Source organism: Lycorma delicatula, chromosome 2 (assembly GCF_047948215.1).
Source record: "Lycorma delicatula isolate Av1 chromosome 2, ASM4794821v1, whole genome shotgun sequence".
Lineage (NCBI taxonomy): Eukaryota > Metazoa > Arthropoda > Insecta > Hemiptera > Fulgoridae > Lycorma > Lycorma delicatula.
The window spans coordinates 42,674,233-42,699,740 of NC_134456.1; the positions used below are offsets into that span (position 1 = coordinate 42,674,233).

The 25,508-nt window shown below is 28.9% G+C and overlaps 1 protein-coding gene across 3 annotated transcripts in view; it reads left to right on the forward strand.

The window, feature by feature from the left end:
* The window catches only part of LOC142318755 (venom dipeptidyl peptidase 4-like), a 128,517-nt gene that overhangs the window by 79,497 nt on the left and 23,512 nt on the right, over window positions 1-25,508 (forward strand). For 2 of the 3 annotated variants that reach the window (XM_075355188.1, XM_075355189.1), the window contains 4 exons: window positions 17,741-17,957; window positions 20,147-20,241; window positions 22,703-22,780; window positions 23,082-23,134. In XM_075355188.1, the coding sequence (XP_075211303.1) occupies window positions 17,741-17,957; window positions 20,147-20,241; window positions 22,703-22,780; window positions 23,082-23,134 (443 nt within the window). Of the gene's footprint in view, window positions 1-17,190; window positions 17,394-17,740; window positions 17,958-20,146; window positions 20,242-22,702; window positions 22,781-23,081; window positions 23,135-25,508 lie in introns of all 3 variants that reach the window. The other variant, XM_075355190.1, reaches the window with a different exon arrangement.

Sequence of the window (25,508 nt, forward strand, 5' to 3'; positions counted from 1 at the left end):
TACGTATGTATCTAGCATAACTCAAAAACGATTAGCCGTAGAATGTTGAAATTTTGGATTAGGACTTTTGTAACACCTAGTTGTGCACCTCTCTTTTTGATTGCAATCGACTAAACGAAAAAAGCCCAAAATCCAAAACAATTTGGATTTTGAACTTTTTCTTAACTACAGTAATAAGCCCTCATTGAGAGATTTTCAACTATATATCATAAGTGGTAGACATTTTCGTTGGCTCCAGAGTTATAGCCAAATAAAATTTTAATTAATAAAATATTTAGATCAAGGGGAAATGCACATCGGTTCGAATCCGACTTCATTTCCTTTTTTTTAATTTAAATATATTGATTTATTAATAATTATTAACCTCTGATTGTAAAAAAAACTTTTACAATAAATAATAATTCAATAATAACAATAAAAAGGAAAAAATATCAGAAGTTGTTAATGAAATAAAATTTTATGTACTTTAAATAACTTCAATTTAAAATTTAAATAGTTTGTTTTGATGATAAAACCAGTTATCAATGATTAATTTAATTTAACAATATCAATTAAACTCGAACGAACATTCTTATTATTATTATTAATGTTCTCTCAATTATTAATTAATATCTAAGAAATTTATTATTTCTAACTTTTACTTAACTCAGATTATTACATGTTTGTATAATATATTTGAGTATTACTATTTGATTTAATTTAATTGCTATTTATAGATTTTATATTATTTATATGAATTTTTATGTTTTAAAATTCCCTTACGTCATATTGTTAAGACTCAGGTTTCATTTGCTCTTTTTTATTAAAAGGAGGAACTTTAAATTTTGTTAAAGGAGGACTTCTAAATTTTAAAATAAAAATTTTCACTTTTTTTCGTACTCTATATAAAATCTCAGTTTTTTGTTACTCCTGTTAATTGAACTTGTCTAATGCCCTATTTTTAGTTAGTCTAGTTCCTTCCTTCAAAGATTCAACTTGTTTTTGTTACGAATGTGTACTTAATTGATATAATAATGATATATATATATATATATATAATTGCGTATATATATATATATATATATGAATACAAGTTTAAAGTATAATAAAAATAAATTGTACTATACAAATAAAATAAATAAATCTTAAATAAAATCTTTTATTTATTTGATGGAATAATAAATATTTAGAATGATTAAACCTAACCGAAGTATTGAACCAAGGCGGCATATTATTCGACAACATGACCATTATTTGAAGGCCGATCAAATCAGTATTCACATATTATATTAATCATAATTTATAGCCTTATATGACGTTGGTTCCTTTTTACTATCTATTACAAATAAAACGTTACATATTTTTCTTATTTTAAATTGTGAAAATGGCGCAAATAAGTCTGTTATGATTTTAATAAATCTTTATTGAAGTCCTAGATACGCTAAGTTAATATAATTTATTTATTTCTAGTTTTAGCGGTTTTATAGCATATCTTATTCTTTTTTTTTTCAATTATTAAAAGGTTAGCTTTTCTGCTATTTTTTGGTTTTACACTTGATGTACAAAATTGATATTTATATAGTCTATGTACTTCGGTAAACCTTACATTAGTGCGTTCGAGCCAAGTTGATAGCTTGCACCATTATATCGTAATGATTATTACAAAATTTTAATTATGACAGCCATTTTGAGATGAACCCAACGGCCGATTGCGGCCGTATTTTTGTAATCCTCTAACGATGCGAATCCGAAATCAAAATCCGAGACAAAAGTGTTCACATATGTACATATTATACTCAATAATGAACTGTTCGTTAGTTGAAAAACCTATAGTGATACGAATTTCTGAGACACAAAAGAGTCTAAACATTATTTTTGTACTGTAACGCATTCATCTTCATTAACTTTATTTGCTCTTTCTCTTATCATTATTTATTTTTTAATTTTGTTATTATGTTTTATTTTGTTTTTTTTTATAATCGTACTACATAGTATAGTAAGGAAAATTAAACTAGTAATACTATATTCACTTTTTAATGTTTGAATTGTCTGACGTAATTTGATGATTTAATTTTCCTATTGGGAAACGTACTATTCTGTATACTGGTAAAATTTCGTTTTGTAATATACAATACATAAAAAAGTTTTACACATTAAATAAAAGTTAATTGAATTTATTTAGTGTAGAAAAACAAAAACTAGATGTACCGTATTAGAATTAATAAATATTACATCTTTATTTAAACAAAGCCTTTTTAAAAATTAAATATTGAAATTCAATTGAGTGAATGGTAAAATCTGTGTTTTATTTATTTTATTTGATCCGTTTTTGCTTTTTGAATAAGTGATTTAAATTTAGCCGTAATCACTAGGGTTAATCGCAACAATAAAAAGCCTGAAAATTATGTGAAATCGCGCTAATTATATTATTAAAGTAAGAAACATCTTGTTATATTACATTAATAAAAATTTCACCTAATTCACAACTCGTAAATCAAATGAATACAATTAGAATATAATTACGTGCAGTGCAATCAACGAATTTTTTAGTTATCTGACAAGTGATACACTAGTGATAATCCATTGATAACAAAATATTTTTAAATGGTCTATGTTGTTTCTTTTCGACAGCCGCGGAATGCCTAGCTGTTTATTGAAATAGAGTATTTGCTAGTCTTCACATTTTTAGTTAGAAAGCACATATTGAATTTACATCTGGAAACCAATGTTTGTTATCTGTGTTGGTAAATTCCATTGAGCACATGTTTATTGCTGATTAGGTTTTGGCTTCAAAGATTACACAAAACATTTAGGACCTAGAGATACTTAGAAATACCTAGAGATACTTGTACATTCATTCCACAATTTTAATATGCTGTGCTTGATACCGATCGATATCGGATATACTACAATCGTGCCGTCCTCACAGATAAGTCAATAGAATATAACTGGCATTATATCGTAGTGATAAGTACGCAGATAAAAATCGTTTAGCTTATAAACGTTCCTATTATACTGGCTAACAACTTGAAGAAAAATATTATGAAAAGATGGTAAGGTACAGAGATTTGGCGGATTAAGTTAACAAAAGAAAGAAAAACGTTACGCAAAATTCCTGTAGTGTTAAGTGCGATTTGAGGGACTTCACACTCATTACAAGAAGCATTGAGATCCCTTGATGTTTTCCCTTATTTATATCTTGCAACCCAGAAGGAATTAGAAGATATCCTATTAGATATATGAATATTGGTGATACATAACATCTATGAAAATTTATACTAGAAGATAGAAAAGAAATGTAAATTCTTAGAAAATTTAATAACTTTTTCAAGCATTTAAAATATGATTTCTTATCTCTTATGATTATACCATGAGGAAAACAATATTTTTTTCCAAGCTCTCTGTTTTCAAAGGTTAATTAGGGTAATAAATGCTAGCAATAGGCCATTTCCCACATCCTACGTAATAACAATGGAAAATGAATGAGTTATTCAATTCCTGTGGAACTGTAAAAAACTGTTTTATTTCTTTTCTTTTTTATTACATACCGTACCACCAAATAAGTGCTTGCACATGTTTTCGAATAATTTCCTTAATTCTCATTTTACGTTTAAATTTTCTTATTTGCTGTAATGCTTTGTTCCCTATACACGTTATTTTTTAATCTTTACATAGAATTAGGAGTTAATGATGTTAAAAAACAATTTAGATCCAGAATAACAGTGCAAGGTGAAAAGATAAACATGCTACGATCTGCTAATGATATAGTAATTCTAGCCGAGAGTAATAAAGATTTAGAAAAAACAATGAATGCCATGGATGAAATCCTACGCAAGAACTACCGCATAAAAATAAACAAGAACAAAACCAAAGTAATGAAATGTAGTAGAAATAATGTAGATGGACCGCTGAATATAAATATAGGAGGAGAGAAGATTATGGAGGTAGAAGAATTCTGTTATTTGGGAAGTAGAATTACTAAAGATGGACGAAGCAGGAGCGATATAAAATGCCGAATAGCACAGGCGAAACGAGATTTCAGTCATAAATATAATTTGCTTACATTAAATATTAATATAAATGTCAGGAAAACATTTTTGAAAGTATATGTTTGGAGCGTAGCTTTATAGGGAAGTGAAGAAAAGATTAGAAGCTTTTGAAATGTGGTGCTACTGGAGAATGTTAAAAATCAGATGGGTGGATAAAGTGACAAATGAAGAGGTGTTGCGGCAAATTGATGAAGAAAGAAGCATTTGGAAAAAGATAGTTAAAAGAAGAGACAGACTTATAGGCCACATATTAATGCATCCTGGAATAGTCGCTTTAATATTGGAGGGACAGGTAGAAGGGAAAAATTGTGCAGGCAGGCAACATTTGGAATATGTAAAACAAATTGTTAAGGTTGTAGAATGTATACCGATATGAAATGACTGGCACTAGATAGGGAATCTTGGAGAGCTGCATCAGACCAGTCAAATGACCGAAGACAAAAAAAAAATATTGCTTTGTTTGTTTAAAGAGATTTTCCTTTACTTTGCCGTAATTACTTCTTGATCATTTTTGGTGTGGATTTTTGTATGATAGCTCAAGAATATCTAGCTGGTCAAACTGAATAAAAATTTGTCCCGTTTCGTTTTTGTTTAGTACTTCTCACAACCACGTGATTTTTCAGTTCTGGGTTCCATAGACAGAAGAAGGGAATAACAATAAAAATAATATTATAAATTTTTAACTATTTGATAGTCACATTGTTCATAAGACACACGTCTTATGAACAATAAGACGTGAAAAGAACTATTAGTCGTAGTTGTATACACATAACAGTAAGTTGCAACCAGAGTACTCAAGGATGCCTCCTTGGGAAGGTTCTTATACAAATAATACATAAATATCTATTTAAAAAAAATATATGCATATATATATATATATATATATATATATATATATATATACTAGCAGACCTCCGGCAATGCTTCGCTATTACCGAAGAGTGGGAGAGAGAGTATAAATGAACACAATTTAAAATTTGATAAAAAAATTAAAAAACTGAACTTCACAAATTTTACCTTACACTTATTCTCCTTCCCCTTTTCCCTTTCCAACTTTCTCCCTCACCCTTCTCCCTCGCCCCTCTCCCAATTTCCTTTTTACCATTTCCCGCTTTCCCCTTTTCTCTTTTTACCTTTTCCCCGTTTTCCATTTTTCCCTTTTGCCCGCGCGTAAATCGGTTTATTAGTTTTTTGGTCTTTAGCGGACACACATACGAACATGCCTTTTATATATATATATATATATATATATATATATATACACACGAGTATATGGAATAAAAAAGTCTGTTTGTATATTTGTTTGTTTGTTTCGTACTTGTTTGTTTCTGGCCCCACGTAGCGGGTATAGTTTTCGCAAAAATATTTCTTTTCACGTAACTAATATTCATATTCTGAATATGAACCAAATCGGTCCATAAATATAATTTTTCTAAATATTTCAACCCCAGCGCTATCTAGCGGGTTCATTTTTTGCAGAGATAATCGGTCTTCTTGAGTAGAATTGTGCAAGAGTTTTTTTTTAATGTCGCCGAAATATATTTAAAAACGTCTTAATGAACTTTTGCACTTTAATTATTTTAACTGCTTTAAAACGTTTTAATTATGTACAAACCATCTCCCAATTGTTTATAAAAAAAAATAACTCTTACAAGAATCAAACAAAAAGAATTCTTACAAAAGAATCACAACTTTAATTAATATTTTTCTTTATAGTATATTATTTGTAGTATATTTGCATATTATTTGTATTTGTACTATATTTTTCTTTATAGTTTTTCTTGTCATGTAATACGTGTAACGCAGAATTTTTATAGTTTTATTATAATCATATTTTCTTATATGTTGGTATGACGCAAATGAAATAATTAATTAGCAAAACAAGATGAACAGTTTTTATTCAAACAAAAACTAAATTAAATGTTGGAAAGAAGGAATGTTGGAAAGAGGCCCAATAATCGAAACCCGGTCAGGCTAACATTTTTCATACGCTACAAAATTCCATTTCCGTATACCGCTGATAAGCTTCATGTTTATGTGGTGAAATCATCAAAAAAATTCTACTTTACTTAAAGTAAACAGCACATTTATAAAAAGTTCATATTGAATAAAAGTCAATCTCCTAATGTAATTTCCTACATTGAACATGGAATTTCCCATATTTACTGAACGTGGGAAATCAATGATTGTCCAGTTATTTAATTTATAACAATTTTGTTTTTTTAATAACATGATGAGGGTATCTTTTTTTTTAATCTCCAGGAAAAAGAATTCCCAAAATTAAAAAAAAAAAAATAATTGAACTTTATATGAAAGGTTGACTGACAGATCTAGTTGAAAAAGCTTAGCCAACTATTCAAAAACTTGACATACAAGATTTTTGTAAATCAAATTAATTTTCTTACATAAAAATATGTAATTCTACAAGTAAGAAATAAAAGCATTTAGATAAAATAACTTTTTATGCTTTAAAAAAAAAAAAATCTTTAATCCTAAAAATACGGAAATCAATAAACATATGTATTAAAATAATAAATAAAAATACAAAAATTGCTATTTTCTATCAATATTATCGATATGTGAAATTGCATTGACAAAGTATTACTGGAGTATTGTACAGTAATATTATTCTGGAAATTATATTTCTGCCAAATTACGATCTATTAAACTTCAAGATATTATCAAGGTAATAGTAAAGTATTATTTACCAATCAAAGAACTGAACACTTATTCTAACCAATCAGTATAGAATGATTACGACCAATTAGATTACACAAGATCTTTATAAAACTCATTACAGTATCATCTGAGGTAATGAAATAAAATTATTGTAACATTTTAAAATGTGTAAGCGGAATTTAGGAGAGATGTATGTAAGAATTTAAAAAGAAGTAGATGTATTTCTCTACTGAACTGAAACAGTAACGTACTGTTTCACATAATATACGTATACGTATGTTATACGTATTTACATATTTATTTACGTATTTCATAATATATACGTATTTTACATAGGTATTGTTTCAAACATAAGGTACAGAAATTAGTTTTAAATCACCTTTCCCGTTTCTTATGGATATAACACATGCAAAGTATGTGAGGTACAAGATGGCCAACAATCACAGTTGCATTCTCTGACGTTAAAGGTATTTATTTACAGTGCAGTAAATCCTTGATGTAAGCAGAGTGAAAGTATCACTTTCAGGACAAAATACCTCTGCATTTTGTAATGCATGCTTATATTACAACGATAAAACCGATAAAAGATTTATAAAATGTAAATTTTTAAACATAAGTGTAGCTTTTTTCAGCAAAAATAAAATTCATTAATTCGTTGGTCAGCATTACGGATATTGTTAAAGTTAAAAAAATAAATAAATGAAAAAAAATAAAGCAAAACATTTTCTTAAAACTATTATGAAGTGTTCTTACAGAAGATTTTTTTTCGTAATTTTGTACTTTATTTGTAATTGTACATATTTCCCTCTTCTGTAGTGTAAAAAATGGTGATACAATTTTGATATAAATTGATACAAAACCGAGAATTTTGACATAATTAGATTGTACATTTTAGCTATTGTAACTACATTAAAAAGAAATTTACTATGATGATCACGTCAAAAATGGGATAACGGGTTTTCTGCAAAACTTTACGTTTTAAGGTCCAACTAGTTCATCTAGATAAAAAAAAACCATTCGTAGGTATTAACGTGCGTAATTATATACTTAAGTGTCTGCAATGCTTTTGATCTGATATCTAAGATTGACCGAGGAGATTTTCTTCAGATTTGACTCAAATATGTGTGGCATTGATCATATTAACTTATTCAAAAATTTTTAAGGGGGATATCAAAAAATTCAATTTCGATTTCTTCAGAGGAATTTTAGAGAAAACTTTATTAAATCAAATTTTTACCTACAATACATACGGATTGATATTAAAGTACGGAAACGGCTTCATATTACAAAACTGAGGGATACTTGGAGGTAGAAATAAGCCCGAGTCTACATACTTAGAAAATCTGATATGGACACCACATGACTTTCTTGTACGCCTATTAAATATCGTATACACATTTTTTTTTAATGAAAAGTACGTATGATTTTATTTCATTAGGAACTTCTGATATTTTTTCATATTTTATTTTTTTTATTTTTTTGAGGTTTTTAGGGGCATCGACTACTTTGGTCATTAGCCCCATCCCACTTCAAAAAAAAAATAAAAAAAGGGTTCAATATTTCACATTTTCATGTGTCAAAAAAAGATCAAAATTTTACTTTTTCTTATAACTTCTGATCCAATAAAATTATTTTCTAGGCTTTCCTTTCGGCCATCCTTTTTTGCGTTTCTCCATTCTTCTGACGGCATCAACCTCTGATGACAGCGTATCTGAGGCCTCAGACATGGCATCGTCTTCCTCTATTTCGGATGCCAGTGACGTTCTTCGACTGACGTCAGTTGATGAAACTTTCGCCGGTGCTGTTAGCATCTTTGCTAGCGAATCTAAACTAATGAGCGATAATGTCTCCGCGGCGGATGAGCCGGATTCTATCTCTACAGCAGTGCTGGGTCCAGCTGAAATAGATGGTTTGAGCTTTTGGAGGCCCCATTGTTACAATTTGTATATCGTCTACTTCTGGTGCTTTCTCAATAAAGACTTGCACCTCCACTTCAGTAGACTCGGATTTTCTAGTGGCTATTTCCTTAGTTTTGTAACTACACGAAGGAGTGATTTTTTCCTCTTTTCTAGACAAATCAAGATTTTTATTTACTGCTTCAGGTGATGTTGTTATGATCGCAGGTTTAACTAGTTTATTATGCTGCGCTGGTACGTTTCTTTTATCAACGATGTCAATGCGGGATTGAGCCTTCTCACCCTTAGATGGTTCTGTGCGATGAGTCGACTCTATCTTAGCATCAATGATTTTTTCTATCATTGTTGCAAGGCTTGGTGCCATTGTATTAAGCAACTGCTCCACGTTAATTTTGGTTGAAGAAGGGGCAGCAGCTGCTTCAGCATAAGTTGTCGATTGTCGAGGTGTTCGTTGACTAACAATTTTCTTCGCTTCAGGATAACTAACCTTCTGAAGCGTTTTAACTTCCTGAATGGCCGTTTCAGATTTATATACTGGGCAATTCCTGGATCGGCAGTTATGGTGCCCTTTACAATTAATACAATTAATACAGATTGGAGGGTCTTTACATGGTTCACCCTCATGTATCTTCATCCACATATGCAGATTTCCTGCGCTTCACATCTAGCTGCAGTGTGCCCGAAACGTTGACAATTGAAACATCGCATAGGCTGCGGAATAAACGCACGTACATCAAGCCGATGTATGCCAGCACGCACCATTTCAGGGAGGGTAGGCCTGTTAAATGTCAGTACATGAGAGGCCGAAAAAGAACTTCGCCATTTCTTCTCATTGTTAGTCTACGACACTGAATCACTCCTTGACTCGACATTTCCTGTACTATTTCCTCTTCTGTACAGTTTAGAAGATCACGGCAAACAACTCCTCTGGATGTATTAAGGGTGCTATGCGGTTGCACTGATACCGCAAATTCACCGATCTTCTTCAATGCCTGGACTTTTTGACTTTGACTGTCGTTAATAGTTTCAACGTGTAATCCGTTAAAGGTTTTGCGAATTTCCTTAACAGGACCACCAGCACAATTAGTTATCTCTCTTGCGATCAAGAATGGACTAACTTTTTGAAAGTTGCCATTCTCCTTTGTAATAACTAAAAATCTCGGTTTGGGAGGAATGTTTCCAAACAAAGACTTTCTCAATTCCTTACTGATTTTGTCAGCATCTCTCTTAATTTTATCTGACTCCTTGCTCTTTTTCCTCTTCGCTTGTGGCGAATCGGAGGATTCTAAACGAGGGTGTTTACGTGCACCCTCTGCCACGTTAGATTGTTCAATATTCATGAACATAAATCCCTTCTGTAGCAAGGCTAGCCGCCGGGGTACATCCCCACTCCAGGGCTACTAACCTTGGAGGTCCGATCCGGTACTCCGGTGGAACCGGCATATGTCCTGGCAGAGAGCGGATGCGCAGTCTCTGCACTGACTCCAGGCTCCTACTCACCGAAGCTTTCAGAGCTCCCATGCACCGACATACATGGGCACCATTGCTACATGCTTGCCATCGCAGGGGGCATGTGGACAACGGAAGGGTCTCAGCTACACCTGCAATAACATTGAGCCTGGCAACCACATCACCAGCTCTAAAAGTGGTATTAGTCCATTTCCAAAATCGTTTATTATTCCATATCCTGCAGGTAGCCAAAAATCCAGTCCGTTTAGAGACCTGAAGTTGGAAACAGGTCAAAAGAAAAGCATATCCGAGGAATTTACTCGGAGCCCCGTTAGCCAGCTATATGTGTTGTACATAAGTACAGCTGTTACCGCCCTGGACGTGAAACGTAAATGTTGTGTTTCGGACGTGGGGATTACCTACCTCAGGGCATATTTTATTATTAATATTATTATTATTATTATTATTGAATTATTGTTTATTATAATTTTTTTTACAATCAGAGGTTAATAATTATTAATAAATCAATATATGTAAGTTAAAAAAAATGTTAAAAAAAATGAGGTGAAGTCGGATTCGAACCGATGTGTAAGATCTTAATATCTCATTGTAAGATCTTAAACCCCTTGTAAGATCTTAATATCTCATTAACTAACATTTTATTTGGCTATAACTCTGGAACCAATGAAAATAATTACCGCTTATGATATATCATTGAAAGGCTCTTAATGAGAACTTATTACTGCAGTTAAGAAAAAAATCCAAAATCCAATTTTTTTTGGAATTTGAGCTTTTTTGGACACGTTTGGTTCAGTCGATTGCAATCAAAAGGGAACATCAAAAGATGTTGCAACAGTCCTAAATCCAAAATTTTCAATATTCTACGGCTAATCGTTTTTGAGTTATGCGAGATACGTACAGATTCACGCCAAAACTAGTCAAAATGGATTCAGGGATGGCCAAAATGCATATTTTCGTTGAAATCTGAAAACCCAATTTTTTGCGATCACAATACTTCCTTCCTTCAAATCGTAGAAGAAAATAAAAATTACCATTTATTGGTGTGTTTGAAATTTTTGTTCATATTAGATCAGCACCACTGAATTAAACCTATTTTTTAAACAGGAAAGTGGGCATGTGTTATATCATTTTAATTTAAAATTTTACAAGAAAAACGATGGCGAAAACTGTTTCTTTATAAATTTCTTCTCTTTCGAACAATCAGCAATCAAATTTGTAAAAACGAATCGCAGTATTAATAAAACGAGGCAAAACACCCCGTAGTAAGTTTTTTTTATTTCGTACTACCTTCAGAATTACATCCAGTAACTTTGGATGTTATCATTTTTATTATCATATAAACATAAAAAATTTCAAACCCACCATAAAGTAGTAATTTGGTAACCCTGTATATCTGCACTTGTTCTACCTCCTAGTTAGTATCCCTCAGTTCAGAAATATGAAGCCGTTTCCATACTTTAATATTACTCTGTATATAAATTAAAAAAAAAATTTAAAAATCAACCTCCCCTTCTTAAAATTGAAATACTTTTTTTTTATTTTTTTAATCTATCCTTCGGTTTAAATATATTTCAAACACTTTTTGAAAGTCTATACTTTATATATGAAGATATCAAGATATGTCTAAATTTTTTTTAAATTATAAAAATCGGAGGTAAACTGCAGAAAAACTTTTTGAAATTTTTATTTTTTTATTTTAACCTTTATTGAAGCGGGTTTTAGATTTAGAGAAAACTTTACTTAAGTAAATTTGTTAAGTTTTACCTATATATGAATACTTTTTTAGAATAATTTTTCGTAAAATTTATTCTCCACTAAAAAATATTATTTTTTTTAGTATACATATATATTTACACGACTGCCCAAAAAAGAGTATAATGTATTTAGGGTGTGAGTATGTATGTTTGTTCCACCGTTGCAGCTCAACGGCTGAACCTATTTAGATATTGACCCCGCGTTAAAATCCTAACGTTACTGGGAGGCTATATAAATATATAAATGTTTAAATAAATTTTTGAAAAATTATACCATATACAAATACTATATACAAAATTGTCATCTGTATGCTCTTTAATTATCTTTTACTAAAGAACAATGTATGTCAGCAATGTTTTTTCAGCAGTCGTTTTTTTTTATTTTTAATAATATTTACTCTAATTTTTTTAATTATTATTATTATTAAAAATAATAATTTTGTATTTTTCTTCATCACTTTTTGGGACTATCTCTCCAATAAAACCACATCGTGCGTTGGTTTGTTTGTTGTATGTGCTCACGTTTTTATTTTAATTGCTATTGGACAACGTGGTGCGCCGTGCGGCTACGCGCAGCCGATTCTTTTTTGCTAAACGTCACAGGCTAGTAGTAGTCCGTTATCAATTAATTTATAAATTATGTAAATTAATTTCTAAGGGTAGCTTATTTTTATTTATTTATAATTTAAATCAAAGATTAACGATTCTTATTAATATTTAAATTAATTATTTATATAATTATTATTCAAACAAATAAAAGGGATTATTAGTTAATATTTAACAATAAAAGAAAGATTCTTTATTTAACGAATTATTTAAAAGTACGTTCCATCGGACTGTGGGAAAGAAAGACTAAGAGAGCACAGAGAGATTTAGCAGTAAAAATAAAAAAATAAACATTTAGCAGTAATGAAACAAAAACCATGTAACATTTTTGCTGCGGGTCTTAGGCCCGCCTTTTTTCTAGTTAAAATTAAAGTAGTTTTGGCTTCTATATAATACTCCAAATCCATAATGAGAAGCAATTTTTTTAACTTCTTTCATAAAAGTTTTAGTTTAATATTTTTTTTTTATTTTTAAAGAATTCTCTGTTAAAATACTTTCTTTATTTTTAAAATGAAAGTCAGATAATATTGCAATAAAATAGTTGCGCAAGGTATTGTATGACTTGACCGGCGTAGTCGGAAAAGTCATGCAATACTTTCCCAGTATTTTTATTCTAGTAAATTATTGCAGTATGTATTTTCTGAATATTTTTGTAATTATATATCAAGGGATAAACTCCATTCCCAAACTTTTAAAAAAATTTATAAGTTTACGTTAAATTCTTATAGTTTGATTGTATTTCTTATAAGCCGACTTTTTTAGGTTGAAATACATTGTACATTTCCCTAACACATTTTAATCCAGTTTGTAGTAAATAATTTAGGAAATCAATTAAATTGGAATACAAAAAATGGTTGAACTATTAAGTTGTCAACTGCAAGCTGATATTATCATGAAATAATTTATTTTAAATATTTCATAAACGGAGAGAAAAGTTTTATGAAAATTTAAAATTTTTCTTGCATTCTTCAGTTTTTATAACAAGTAATAATTTTACTTGATTATACAGCATGAATCTAAAAAAACGTAGAATGCAGAAACAAGCAAATAGACTGTTAACTTCGATTCCTGCTTGGCTGGATTCCGTATCTTAGTTTCTACAATCAGATCAATAAATTTACCGTAAATTCTTGTTGGCTAACTGCATTTATTATTAGTCTACGTATTTTTACTTAGATATTTTTATAGGATTTTATTTTTATTTAAATTTATATTAAATATACAGACAATAACAATCTGTAAAACCTTTCTTATTTGTACAAACTTTTATCATGGAATAATTTATTTATTTAAAATAAAAAGATAAATCACTGAAAATAGATTTAATTAAACTGTCAATTTTTATGCTTTAGGTTTCATCCAATTAGTTTCTATCAAAAAATAATGATTCCATTTTATTTTTTGTTGGTATAAAAATGATTTCAACTGCAATAATAAAAAAAATAAGTTCCTGATTGGCTGGATTTTACTTTTTTTTTTTTGTAATTTGTGCTTGCAAACTGTTCAGCTAGTGAACAATAAGCAACCCCACTCACAGTTCAATGAGATGAGGATGATATATAAACAGTGGCGGTTCGCATATAAGCACTGTGGAACTGCAGCCCCCTCCCACCATTACCACTTGATATTACATATATAACGTATTGATATAACATTTAATATAACGAGTCCTTTTTTCTTTATACTTGCACAATATGTAATCCTTAAGCTTAATGTCAGTAGCCATCTCCCAGTTTATGAAAAAGATACAAAAATCTTTCTATGGAACTGTGCGCTTCATAGTTCCAGCGGCGTGCTATTTGGCTGATATGCGCATGCGCATATAGGAAGCTGCACACGATGCTGCGAGGGAGAGAGAGCATAGTCGCTACCGCAGTCCCGACCTTGGCGTGCTGGAAAGTATATTTTTTTTACTTCGCGTGTGTTTGGAACGTTCCTTATTCGTTCCCTTTTCTAATTTAGTCGGGAAGGGAATATGAAAGCGGTTTTTTCAGTAGTGATCAGAAGATGGCGGAAAGCAAGGTCTCTTTGATTGCTAAATCTGTCCAAAAACGGAAAGAAGGTAGGGCGAAAGAGAAGGTAATTAGTAAAAACTAATGTACTTGTTTCTGTGTACACAGAAATTTAAATTAAGAACCATGAACTACAGTGTTTTTAAGCGGACATTTTATTAAGTAATTATATAATAATTCTAAAAAGTATTATCTGCATTGACATTTTACTTTATTTTTTTTATTTGGTTAAACTGAATACGGTTTTTAAGCACTATGTGCTTAAAAACTTTGAATGTGATAAAGTGTAGAATTATTTTCCTGCTTCCAGCTATTTTATTTGATTCTTTTTTTCGGTTCTTTTATTTTACAGGAATCTTTAACCGTGGCCTTGAAAAGGCTCAGGAAAAAATTTTCTGAAGCAGCACCCGCCCTAATTTTAGTTACGAGCCGCCACTACATGTAAATGAATTGTAGGCTTTAACAGGCTCAGGCCCACCATTCCTGAAACGTATGGTTAATTGAACCTCAACCACTAAAGTATGCTGGTGTCCACTGTCTAAATTCAAATTCGTATATAAACAACTTACTTTTACTAGGATTTGAACCTCAGAACCTTGACTTTGAAAATCAGCTGTTAAACAACTTATTTGCGACGACAAGTTAACTACTAGACCAGCCCAGTGGAATTCTATTATCATTTTTTTTTTGCTTTACTGGACTTCATTATTTAAAGTATCTTTACAAAAAATTTTTTCTACATGTTTACCAGATTAAACTGCCATAACTTTACACTCTGACAAAGCAGTTATTCGACCATTAATCAATTTCTTCATTACTGATCAACTTATTTCCAATTACAGATAAATAAATCATAGGGAAAAATTGTAGTTAATAAATATTTTTAATTTCATTCTATCAGTTTTCACAGATGAAGAATGGTTTAAGTTGGATTTTATGCTATAGTTTAGCAAATTAATGAAAAAACAGAAATAAATATTATAAATGAGTTGTTAAAAATCTAACTTTATTTTATCAATATTATTTCTTTTTAATTGGAACAAATGGTACATTCGTTTTGAATTAGATTTAGTAAATAATTAATAAATTGTTATTATATAATTGGAATCTTTATTACTAATTTACTTAACGATTTTACATGTTAAAAAATGTATATTTCTGATGTACAACTAAAAAATATTCCTTTAATCTTGATTTCCTAAATTGAAATGGATTTCAAAGAAGCTTCTTTTTTAGATTAGGTAAGGGTGATGCTGACAATACCGCCTGTGATTTTTTTTTTCAATTACATATATAAATACTTGATGGTCAGTTTCAGAAAACTTTGGTTAAAAAGATCAAAGTCGGTGATCTGACCAGTCAAGTAAGTTTGGATAACTTACTTTGTTTCATGTATCTAGATCAGAATAATATGAATTGTAATTTTTTTTAGTTAGATTTAATTATTTCTTAATTTTATTGATAATTTTATCATTACCTGTTTGGTTAGTAAATTTAAATATGTACATATATTCCCATCAGAAATATAAATTATATTTTTGAACTACTTCAAAAAATCAGAACAAGTTTTCAGGACTCAAAAAATGGGTTGTGTTATTATTATTATGCTTCACTTTCTTTTTTAATTAAAAATACAACCTTCTTGGTTGTGATAACATCTCAGCTTTCATGCAAAAGGTCCCAGGTTCGAATCTTGGCCAGGGCTTTTTATTTTGATACTCTACCAAACTTTCATCCATATTCCCATACCCAATTTTCAAACTTATTTGGTGAATTAAAAATCTAAATAAATAAATTACTTAACATTCTAAGAGAAGATTTAACATTCAATTTATTTAAAATTAAATGAAAAGTTCCTTTTAAGAAATAATTCTACTTAATGAGTTTTTAAATAACGGTTACTAATAATTTAAATTAGAATATTTTGCATTGTCAGATTAGCATTCCCAAATATCTACTAATATATTTAAAATTATTAGTTTACAGTGTACTAATTTTACTTATTATCTTCATATAATTATATCAAGTTTTTTTTTCTTAAAATTATTTTTTTTTATGTTAAGAGGATTTAAATTTACTCATAATTTCTGTATCTATAATTTTATACTTTATAGCGCTACTGTGAAGGTTTTCACATGGTTCCCATTGATCTTTCCAGTCAAATGCTGGAGGATTCCTTTTCATTATTTGAAGAATAATGAATCTACTATTCCTGTTTTTGTGTAATATGTGTGAAAATCATAAGTTTTTCAGCATTCATAATTTTCATCGAAAATGGAATAAATTCCTCTGATACTTATTGTCTTATTTATACATAGTGAAATATTCCATAGAATTCTGTGGTCCGTAGATCCTTGTGGTATATTTAAAAAATGGAAGAATGCATGATATTTCAATTATTTAATTATTTTACATTTTAATTAAAACTGTATTATTGAAATATATTGTTCCACATAAATCAGATAAGCTGGCTAATTTAATGAAACTATGAGCTGATTTGACCTGATTCAAAGTTATTAAACTTTATCAGACTAATAATACTCTGATGAAAGTTTTAAAAATATGCCAACTGGCACCTACTCTGTCAGATAGAAATTTATTTTTTTTTTTTAATTTTCCCACTTGAGTATTATTTTGGTAAAAAATTATATAATTAAATAATAAATAAATAATATTGTACAATTTTCATGTAAAGTATTCTTCTATATGTTTTACATTTTCTCAGTTATAGGTAGTTTGATTATAAGAGCAATAAAAATAATTATTTTTCATCGACAAAGCAAAGAGCCGCCTGAAAACAAGTAAACAGTTACTCAATCTCATCCACTCTTGGAATTGTGTGAAATGAGGATGTATCCAACATGACTGACTATAAATTGTTCAACCAGACCTCCACTAAAGGCAATCTGTAAACTTCATATAAAAATGGTTATTTTTGTCTTTCAAATATCTCTTACTCTTTGCTCCTTCTTGTTATTACTTTGCTTATGAAAGTCATATACAGTTTTTATGAGATCTAACTGAATAAATGATTTGATATTAAACTTTGGCTGGAAAAATTGCATGAAACATCTCATATTTAGGGAATTCAGAACAATCAGTTGTATGGCTGATTATTATTAATAAAAAGACATTTAAATGATAATTTTATTAAAATCATAACTGCTTGATAAATTAAATATTAACATTTTATTCAATGCTTTAAAAAGTTTTTATTTGAGTTTATTTATTGCATGAAAATTACATTATATAAATTTTATTGTTCTTTTTTTCAGGAATTATTATCTCATGAAAATAAGAGGAAAGTGACAATAGTATTTTTAGGTGTATGCATTATTTTGGTAGTAATAGTTTTTGTATCATTTTCACTAATTCGACCTAATTTAAAACCTAAACCTGTACCAGTAGTTTCTAATGTACATAGTATTGATATAAATGAATTAGTCAATGGACATTACAATCCAAAAACAATAAACTCAACATGGATATCAGGTAATAATTCTACTTATTTGGATTTTGTTTTCTATAATGGCAACAATAAAAATCTTATTAAATGTTTTTTTTTCAGATGAATTAAACCAAAACCCTAGTACAACATATGTTTTTCAACCTGTTAATAACATTTTTTGTTTAGCTATGAACTAATATTTTTTAGTGATTAATGCTGTTGTTTTCATGAAATAATTTCCATTGGTGTTAACTAAACCATTAATAGTTTATTTTAGTTGGGATGTCACTTATGTAGAATATGGTTGAAAAATACATTTGATTAGAACTGTACTTATTCATTAAATATCATGCTGTGTGTATTTGGGTATTTTAAAATGTTGAATGCAGGTCTTTCTAATGTCCACAAAGAATTTCTAGATTGTTATTAATATTACTATTTTATCTGCTTCTATGAGGTCATAAGAAAATATAAAAATTCTCTTTGTTTGTGTAGTTTATCCTCAATATGTTTAAAGTTATACCTGCTTGTGTATTTCATATATTTTGTACTGTTGAGATCTTTTATGTTGTCTTCTGATAACATTAGTGGGAAAGTAATCAGTGAATTATGAATCCTTAAGACTGAAAGTGATTTGTGAGATTGTAAGGATAGGGGGCTTTATCTATCATTTTTGGTTTTTCTATCTAATTTTAAATTGAATATTCATTTGTTACTTTTAAGTTTAAAAAGTAATAAGTTCAAGAAATTGACTCAATTGAGATTATTAAAGAAACTGTCATCTGCTACACTATAAATTATCTGCAAAATTTAGTTTATGATATATTTTATTCATGTGAATTAAAACATTTTAGAATATAATATTCAAGCCAAAAACATGTCGTTTACTTCTGGACCTTAAAAATAAAAATGGATGAAAAACTCTGTCGACATAATCATTTTTAAGTGTTTTAAGTGAGTGAAATGAACATCATTTAATAGAAATTTCAGTTTTGAAGATAATTTTGGTTAAAAATTTATAATGTTTTTGCAACATAACAAAACATAATAATAATACACAATTATTAAACAAGTCAATTTCAAATTAATGGAACATTTTCTTCAAAGATCTTTTAGAGAAACTGGTCCACCCCAGTAAAACATCTAGTGGCATGGTGTTAATAACACCCATTTAAAAAGATTAAGAAACTTCTGAAGTATGGAACTGAATAATATATGATACACACTTATTCTCTTAAAATTCACATTCAAACATTTATCATAATAATCTTTACTTATATTAATTTTCTTGAGTTACACACCTTTGACTACTATACTGAAAAAAAATCAGTACATACAAGTAGAATAGAATATATAGTACAGATATTCTCTCTCTACATCTCTTTCTATCACTCTCTCTCTCTCTCTCTATATATATATATATATATATACATATATCTGTCTCTGTTTCTCCCTTTCTCTGTGATACACACACCCTCACACTTGTAAACAAAATGCTATATAAATTGCAGAACAAAATCAAAACACATTTAGCGATAAAACATTAAGTATATTACATCAACTGACATCATATTAAATAAAATTGGTATCATTTATAGGAATGAAGGTTACTGTGTTGTTTAAAAACAAAATATCCAAAATTATACGACTAACAAAACCCACAGACAATCACAGAAAACCTGACTTTACAAATTAAACTATATTACTTGCATCAAATACTGCATTTTTTTCAGCAAGATATTTCATCAATTAAAGCAAATGTAATGATGTCTGATAAATAGATCTTAAATGGTTTTAACACTTCGACTGCCAATGATGTCATTGTTTCAGTAAAGACAAATTCATGTATATGACACTGATGGTGCAGTGTGTAGTGTGACAAATAAAATTTAGCTGTTTTTTGTTGTAATTAGAAATTATTTAAAACACTTATAAATGCAGCAAAGAAAAAGTAATACTTACAGTAAATTTAAGTTGAAAATTGGCACTAGTATTAAAAGACGTTTATGAAAAAGCCTGAATATGTTAATTGAATATTGCAATGGAAGTAATGCAGTATTTTTCAAGCAATTATATTAAAACAAATAATATATTGGGAGTGCTAATATATAAATTTATTTGCACACCCAAATAAAATTGTAATATACAATGTACTACTATATAATGTACACTGATAAATATTTTTAACAAGCACTTTTTTCTGAAACGTAATTAATTTTGTATTATTTTCCAGATAATGAGTTATTGTACAATGATTCTTCAGGAAATATTGTACTGTTTAATGTTGCTGATAATAAAAAGGATATATTAATTTCCAACTTAGATAATGTAAGTACAGAAATATCTTCATTTTATAATAAAAGTGTAAATAAAAATGAAATAAGTAGTTAAAGTAAGACAAATCATTGATAATTCAAGACTTTTCCCACCTTGACAGTGAGGATGGATCAGCATTGTGAACTGCGCATCCTCAGTGGTTGCCATGCCTCTAACCTCCCAGGACTCCGCAGGATCCAGCTAGGCCATGCCCTACAGAGGTTGCTCACCCACTAGGCCAGGACTCGGTCTTTTATGTTGCCATTGCCTCTAACTGTACCCCCTCCCCAGGAAGGGGTACAGCCGGGTCTCAGTCTTTTATTTTCCCACGAACTCAGGGGGTTCCCAGTCAGTCATCAAGGGCAGCCCACCTCACCAAACCGCCCTCTCTTGAACAAGGCTGCCCCTGTGAGTCCCTAGCTCCAGAAAATACACCCTGTTCCATTCTCTGGCATCACATTCTTTGGTCTTTATCATCCTCTTGCCCATGGTAACAACAGCGTCCCATTCACATTTACCCCATAACATGAACTCAATCGTATTCTCCGTGGTCAATCTACACACTCCAAGAGCTTGCCTTACTTCATCCCACCTACAGCCCATGTATGTAGGATGTTCAACAGTATCAATGCTCTTACAATAGCAACAATCAGATGTTATTCTTCTGATGAACCAGTGGAGGTAGGCTCCAAACTGTCTGTAACCAGTTAACAGCTGTGAGAGTTGGCTACCTCCCTGTGAAGCCTGTTAACCCACATACCGACCTGGAGATAAGTCCAGCTTAATTAAAGACTTAAATTCAGACTAACCCAACCTTGAATTAATTTTCCTTTGAAATTAAAAAAAAAAATTGTAAGTGTTTTCTTATGAAAACAAAATTATTTTAATATTAATTAAATATGGTATCTTAAAACTTATTTGCAGGTTCTGACATTGCTAATATGATTAATGAACTCGCACTATCTTCCTTTTTTATAATTTATTTCTAGGAGCAGAAACAGACAAGAAAGGCTGGTCATATGTAGTTGCATTATATTGTAGCTACATGATAAAACTGGAATTTTCAAATTTTCTTAATATAATTATATTAAGTAATTTGGGCTAAACAAATGGGCTTCTTTAACGAATACTTCACTTATAGATACTTATTTTAAGTGTCTGTTGTGATAAAAAATGTATTTTTTAGGATAAACAAATCTTATGCCATTGGCTAAGAGTGACATGAATGAAGAATAAAAGCAAACTAATACCGGTTCCACCAAATTTGAAAGTAAGATTTAAATATTTTATCTAATCATGGTTTTATTTATAACTATAGCTTTAATGAAAACATTTGCATTAAGTGATGCACAGAAAATAAAATGCTTAAATGCATGCATGTAATACATTATTATTAAAAAAGAAAAAACAAAAAAAAATTTCAATTGTATCTATTTTTTCTGCAGTCATTTTGGAAACTACTGAATTGGTACCATGAAACTTTCAGTTAAAGAACCTCATAATTTAGAAAAAAGGTTTTGAGTGTTACTCTATCATAGTTATGTGATAAATCAATAAATGAAAATGTTTCTATGTACATTACATGTAATATAAAACAAATGATCCTTTTCCTTTTATAACCATTTTTAATTAAAAAAAAAATAATAATAAGCTATATGATAACATAATTTTTCAAAACATAAGTTTCAATTAATTATAAGTTCCACTGGGAATACAAAGTCATACAATCATTTAGTGATCTTATATGTGTTCAAATCCTAAAAGCATGAACTTTCAGACCAGATGGTTCAGGAAGTAGCATTCTGAAAACTGAACACTGTAAAGTAACAATTCATTGTCATTGGCTAAATTCATCAATAACAAATTGATTCTGTAGATAATTGAACAAGGGGTGCAATATGATTGTATGCATTTTTTATTGGTTAATGACCATAACATACAATGCTACTTAAAAAAAATATTTTTTTTAATTACATAGGATCAAAGGTCCTATACAAAATGATAAATCTCATATGAATTTGAGGTTTTGCATTGTGAAAGAAAAAGGAAACATTTACAAGAATATAAATGTAATTAAAAAAATTCTAATTATGCTGATCACATATTTTCAAGTATAAAAAACATGACAATTTTAGAAATCAATGGTGACAGTATTAAATCCCTTTCACTTGAAAAAGTACTTATAAATAAAATTAAACAGCAAAGAAAACATAATTTGGCTTGCAGAAAAAATAAATCTAATTTAAATTATTCAAAACTCTAAAATCATTTACGTTTAAAAAATATTTAAATATGGTACCAAAATGATTATTTTATTATCATCCAGTAGATTGTAATAGCAGCAGAGAAATTAATTTTATTTCAGTAACTTAAATACTAAAATGTTTACTAATAATTTTTTACTTTACAAATTTGTATCTAAAACTAAGCAAAGTGTTATTTTAATATAGATTTTTTATTTGTCATTTTACAGATTGTTCAGAAACCCATAAAGAGATTTGTACTTTCTGCTGACAGAAGATTTCTATTAGTTGCTCACAGTTACCAAAAGGTAAAACTTGATTTTGAATACATTCATTGAATTTTATTGTTTTCTTACTGATAAATATTTTATTTGTTTAGAATATATATTGAGCTAAATCTGAAGTCTAACCACTCTGGCTGGCCGCTTTTCAAAGCAATATAATAATAATGAAAATTGGGTTGAACAATGTTAAAAAGATTAAAAAATGTTAAAAAATTACCATAAATTTGACATAAATGATTTTTTTATTAATAATTTAAAAACTTTGTTTTAAAAACTATCTAATTTAATTAATAACTAAAAATTTGATTTTATTTCTATTTTTCAGCGATTCAGTAATTCTTATTTTGCGTATTATTTAGTCATCAATTTACAGACAAAGTAAGTAATAATGAATAATGATAAATAATAATATGTAATGTAATAAAACCTTATTTATTTTATAAACCTTTATAAATTTTCAAATTGTAGAATATAGATCATAATGCATATAGATCAGATTATAGAAATTATACAATTAAAACTTACTTCTATGAATAAGCAGTTTTTTTATATAAGTATACTTTTAAATAGTTTTAAGTGAATTCTTTTTTTTAATTATCTTAGCATACAAATTTTATTAGTTAGTCCAAGCTTGGCATTAAATTTGTTTATTTCCTGATTTGTACCTACAGTTTAACACTTTAATTAATTTGTTATTTTAATTCACTTCATCTTGTTAAAAATATATTTAAATGCTCGAATGGTATCAAAATAATAATTTCATTGTCTTCCACTAGATTATAATAATAGTAGAATAATTCATATATTTTTCTAATTGTAGTATATTTAATTAATTATTTTTTTAATTTTTAATTAAAAATTGTAAAAATTATTTTAATTTTAATGTTTTAATTTTTTTTATTTATTATATAAAAAAAAAAGTTTTTAAGATGCTAATTTCTGGGATAATCTAATCAGCTGGGATAAAAGAGAAAAAGCAGTAAATGATAATTTTTTTAAAATTATTTTTAATAAATTAGTATTACAGTGCTTTTAACATCCATGTTAAAGATGACAGAGCAGGAACTTAAGTTTTCCTAAATTTTTTTTATTATGTATTTTATTTTAGTGATTGCTTTAGCTTTAAGATTATTGTAGATGATAAAATATCATGGTTTTTAATAAAATATAAAATAGTACAGAAGTTAATATAATATAATACAGTGTGATCATTTTATTGCACAATATATGCAATACTTGAACAGTCTTCAAGGAAAGGTTTGCATAAGTTATCATCACAGAGAGGAAGATTGAATTATCATCACTCTTAAAATTTTAAAAATTAGGTCTACATGCATACCAAATGCATTGCATACAGGAATTGAAATCTTCAGATGCTGTTAAAAGAATAAGGTACGCGAGTGGTTTATCATCCAGGTGGAAAGTAATGGAATGGACATACTGGATAGTTTGTTTTTCAGTGATGAGGTGTTTTTCACCCTAGTGGTTCACCAGTAGTTAGAACAACAGATACTGATCATTACAAAATCCACACATCTTACATGAATTGCCATTGCATTCACAGAAGGTAGGGGTTTGGTGTGCGATTTCTGAATGAATAGTGGTGAATGAATAGTGGGCCCAATTTTTTTTTTACAAAACCCTTGATAATCTGGCAAATCAGGATATAAATATGTAATCTGTAGCTCTTCTCCAGTCTGATAAACACTTTTGTTACCTGCAACAAGGCATACATTCAAAAACAACACTGGATTTTTGGAAGAAATGTTTGGTAATTGCATGATCTCAAAAGGTCTGTGACCCCCTCATTCCTCTGTCTTACCAGACTTCTTCTCTGGGTTTTTTTTTTAAAAAAACATGTGTATCAAGCAAACCCATATAATCTACCAAAGCTGGAGCAAGCCATTACTGCAGAGATGAATTCCATTAACCCTGATGTCCTTACAAAGAGTGTCACAAAATATAGTGTGAAAGTTTGGACTTTATCTTTCTTTTTTCAGTTTAGCCTCTGGAACAACCATAAGGTATTACTTCAGAGGATGAATGAGGATGATATGTATGAATGTAAATGAAAGAACATTTCAACACTTACTATAAAACATTACCAGTTGCACATAATTATATTCTATGAATCAAATCAAACATGAGTATCTCTGTATTATAGTCTACAGTGGAATCATAGTGCGTATTACCATAATGTGCATAACAAAATGGTTATACTATATATTGTAAAGATGTACTTATAAGAAGATGTAAGGATATTATCAAATAATAAGAAATAGAATACCTTTTTTCTATTTTCTCATAAAATATATGGTTAATTTGAAATATCCAAGTAACCATTGGTCAGCTAAGCTGAATTTTGATCAGTTTTATATTTGATGGTTTGCATGCTTATAATTGAGTATTCTAAGTACTGTACTTTGCATTCAGTGCAATGAAGAATTATGTTAAATTTTGTTTTTGATCTGTTAAATGTGCATTTTTTGGAATTGTTTTTAATTATTAATAATTTGTTGCCAGTACTATCAATTAATTTTTACTTTCACTGCTTGTGTTTGAATAATAAGAATAAAATTAGTTAATAAATATGCAGAATTAGATTAAGTCTGAAACTGAAATCCAGAACCTTTCAATCTGGAATCTGTGTTTATATATATATATATGATTATATATTATATTAATTATAATTACACACACATAAATATATATATATAATTTTTTTGAAAATTCAAATAATTCATCAAAATGT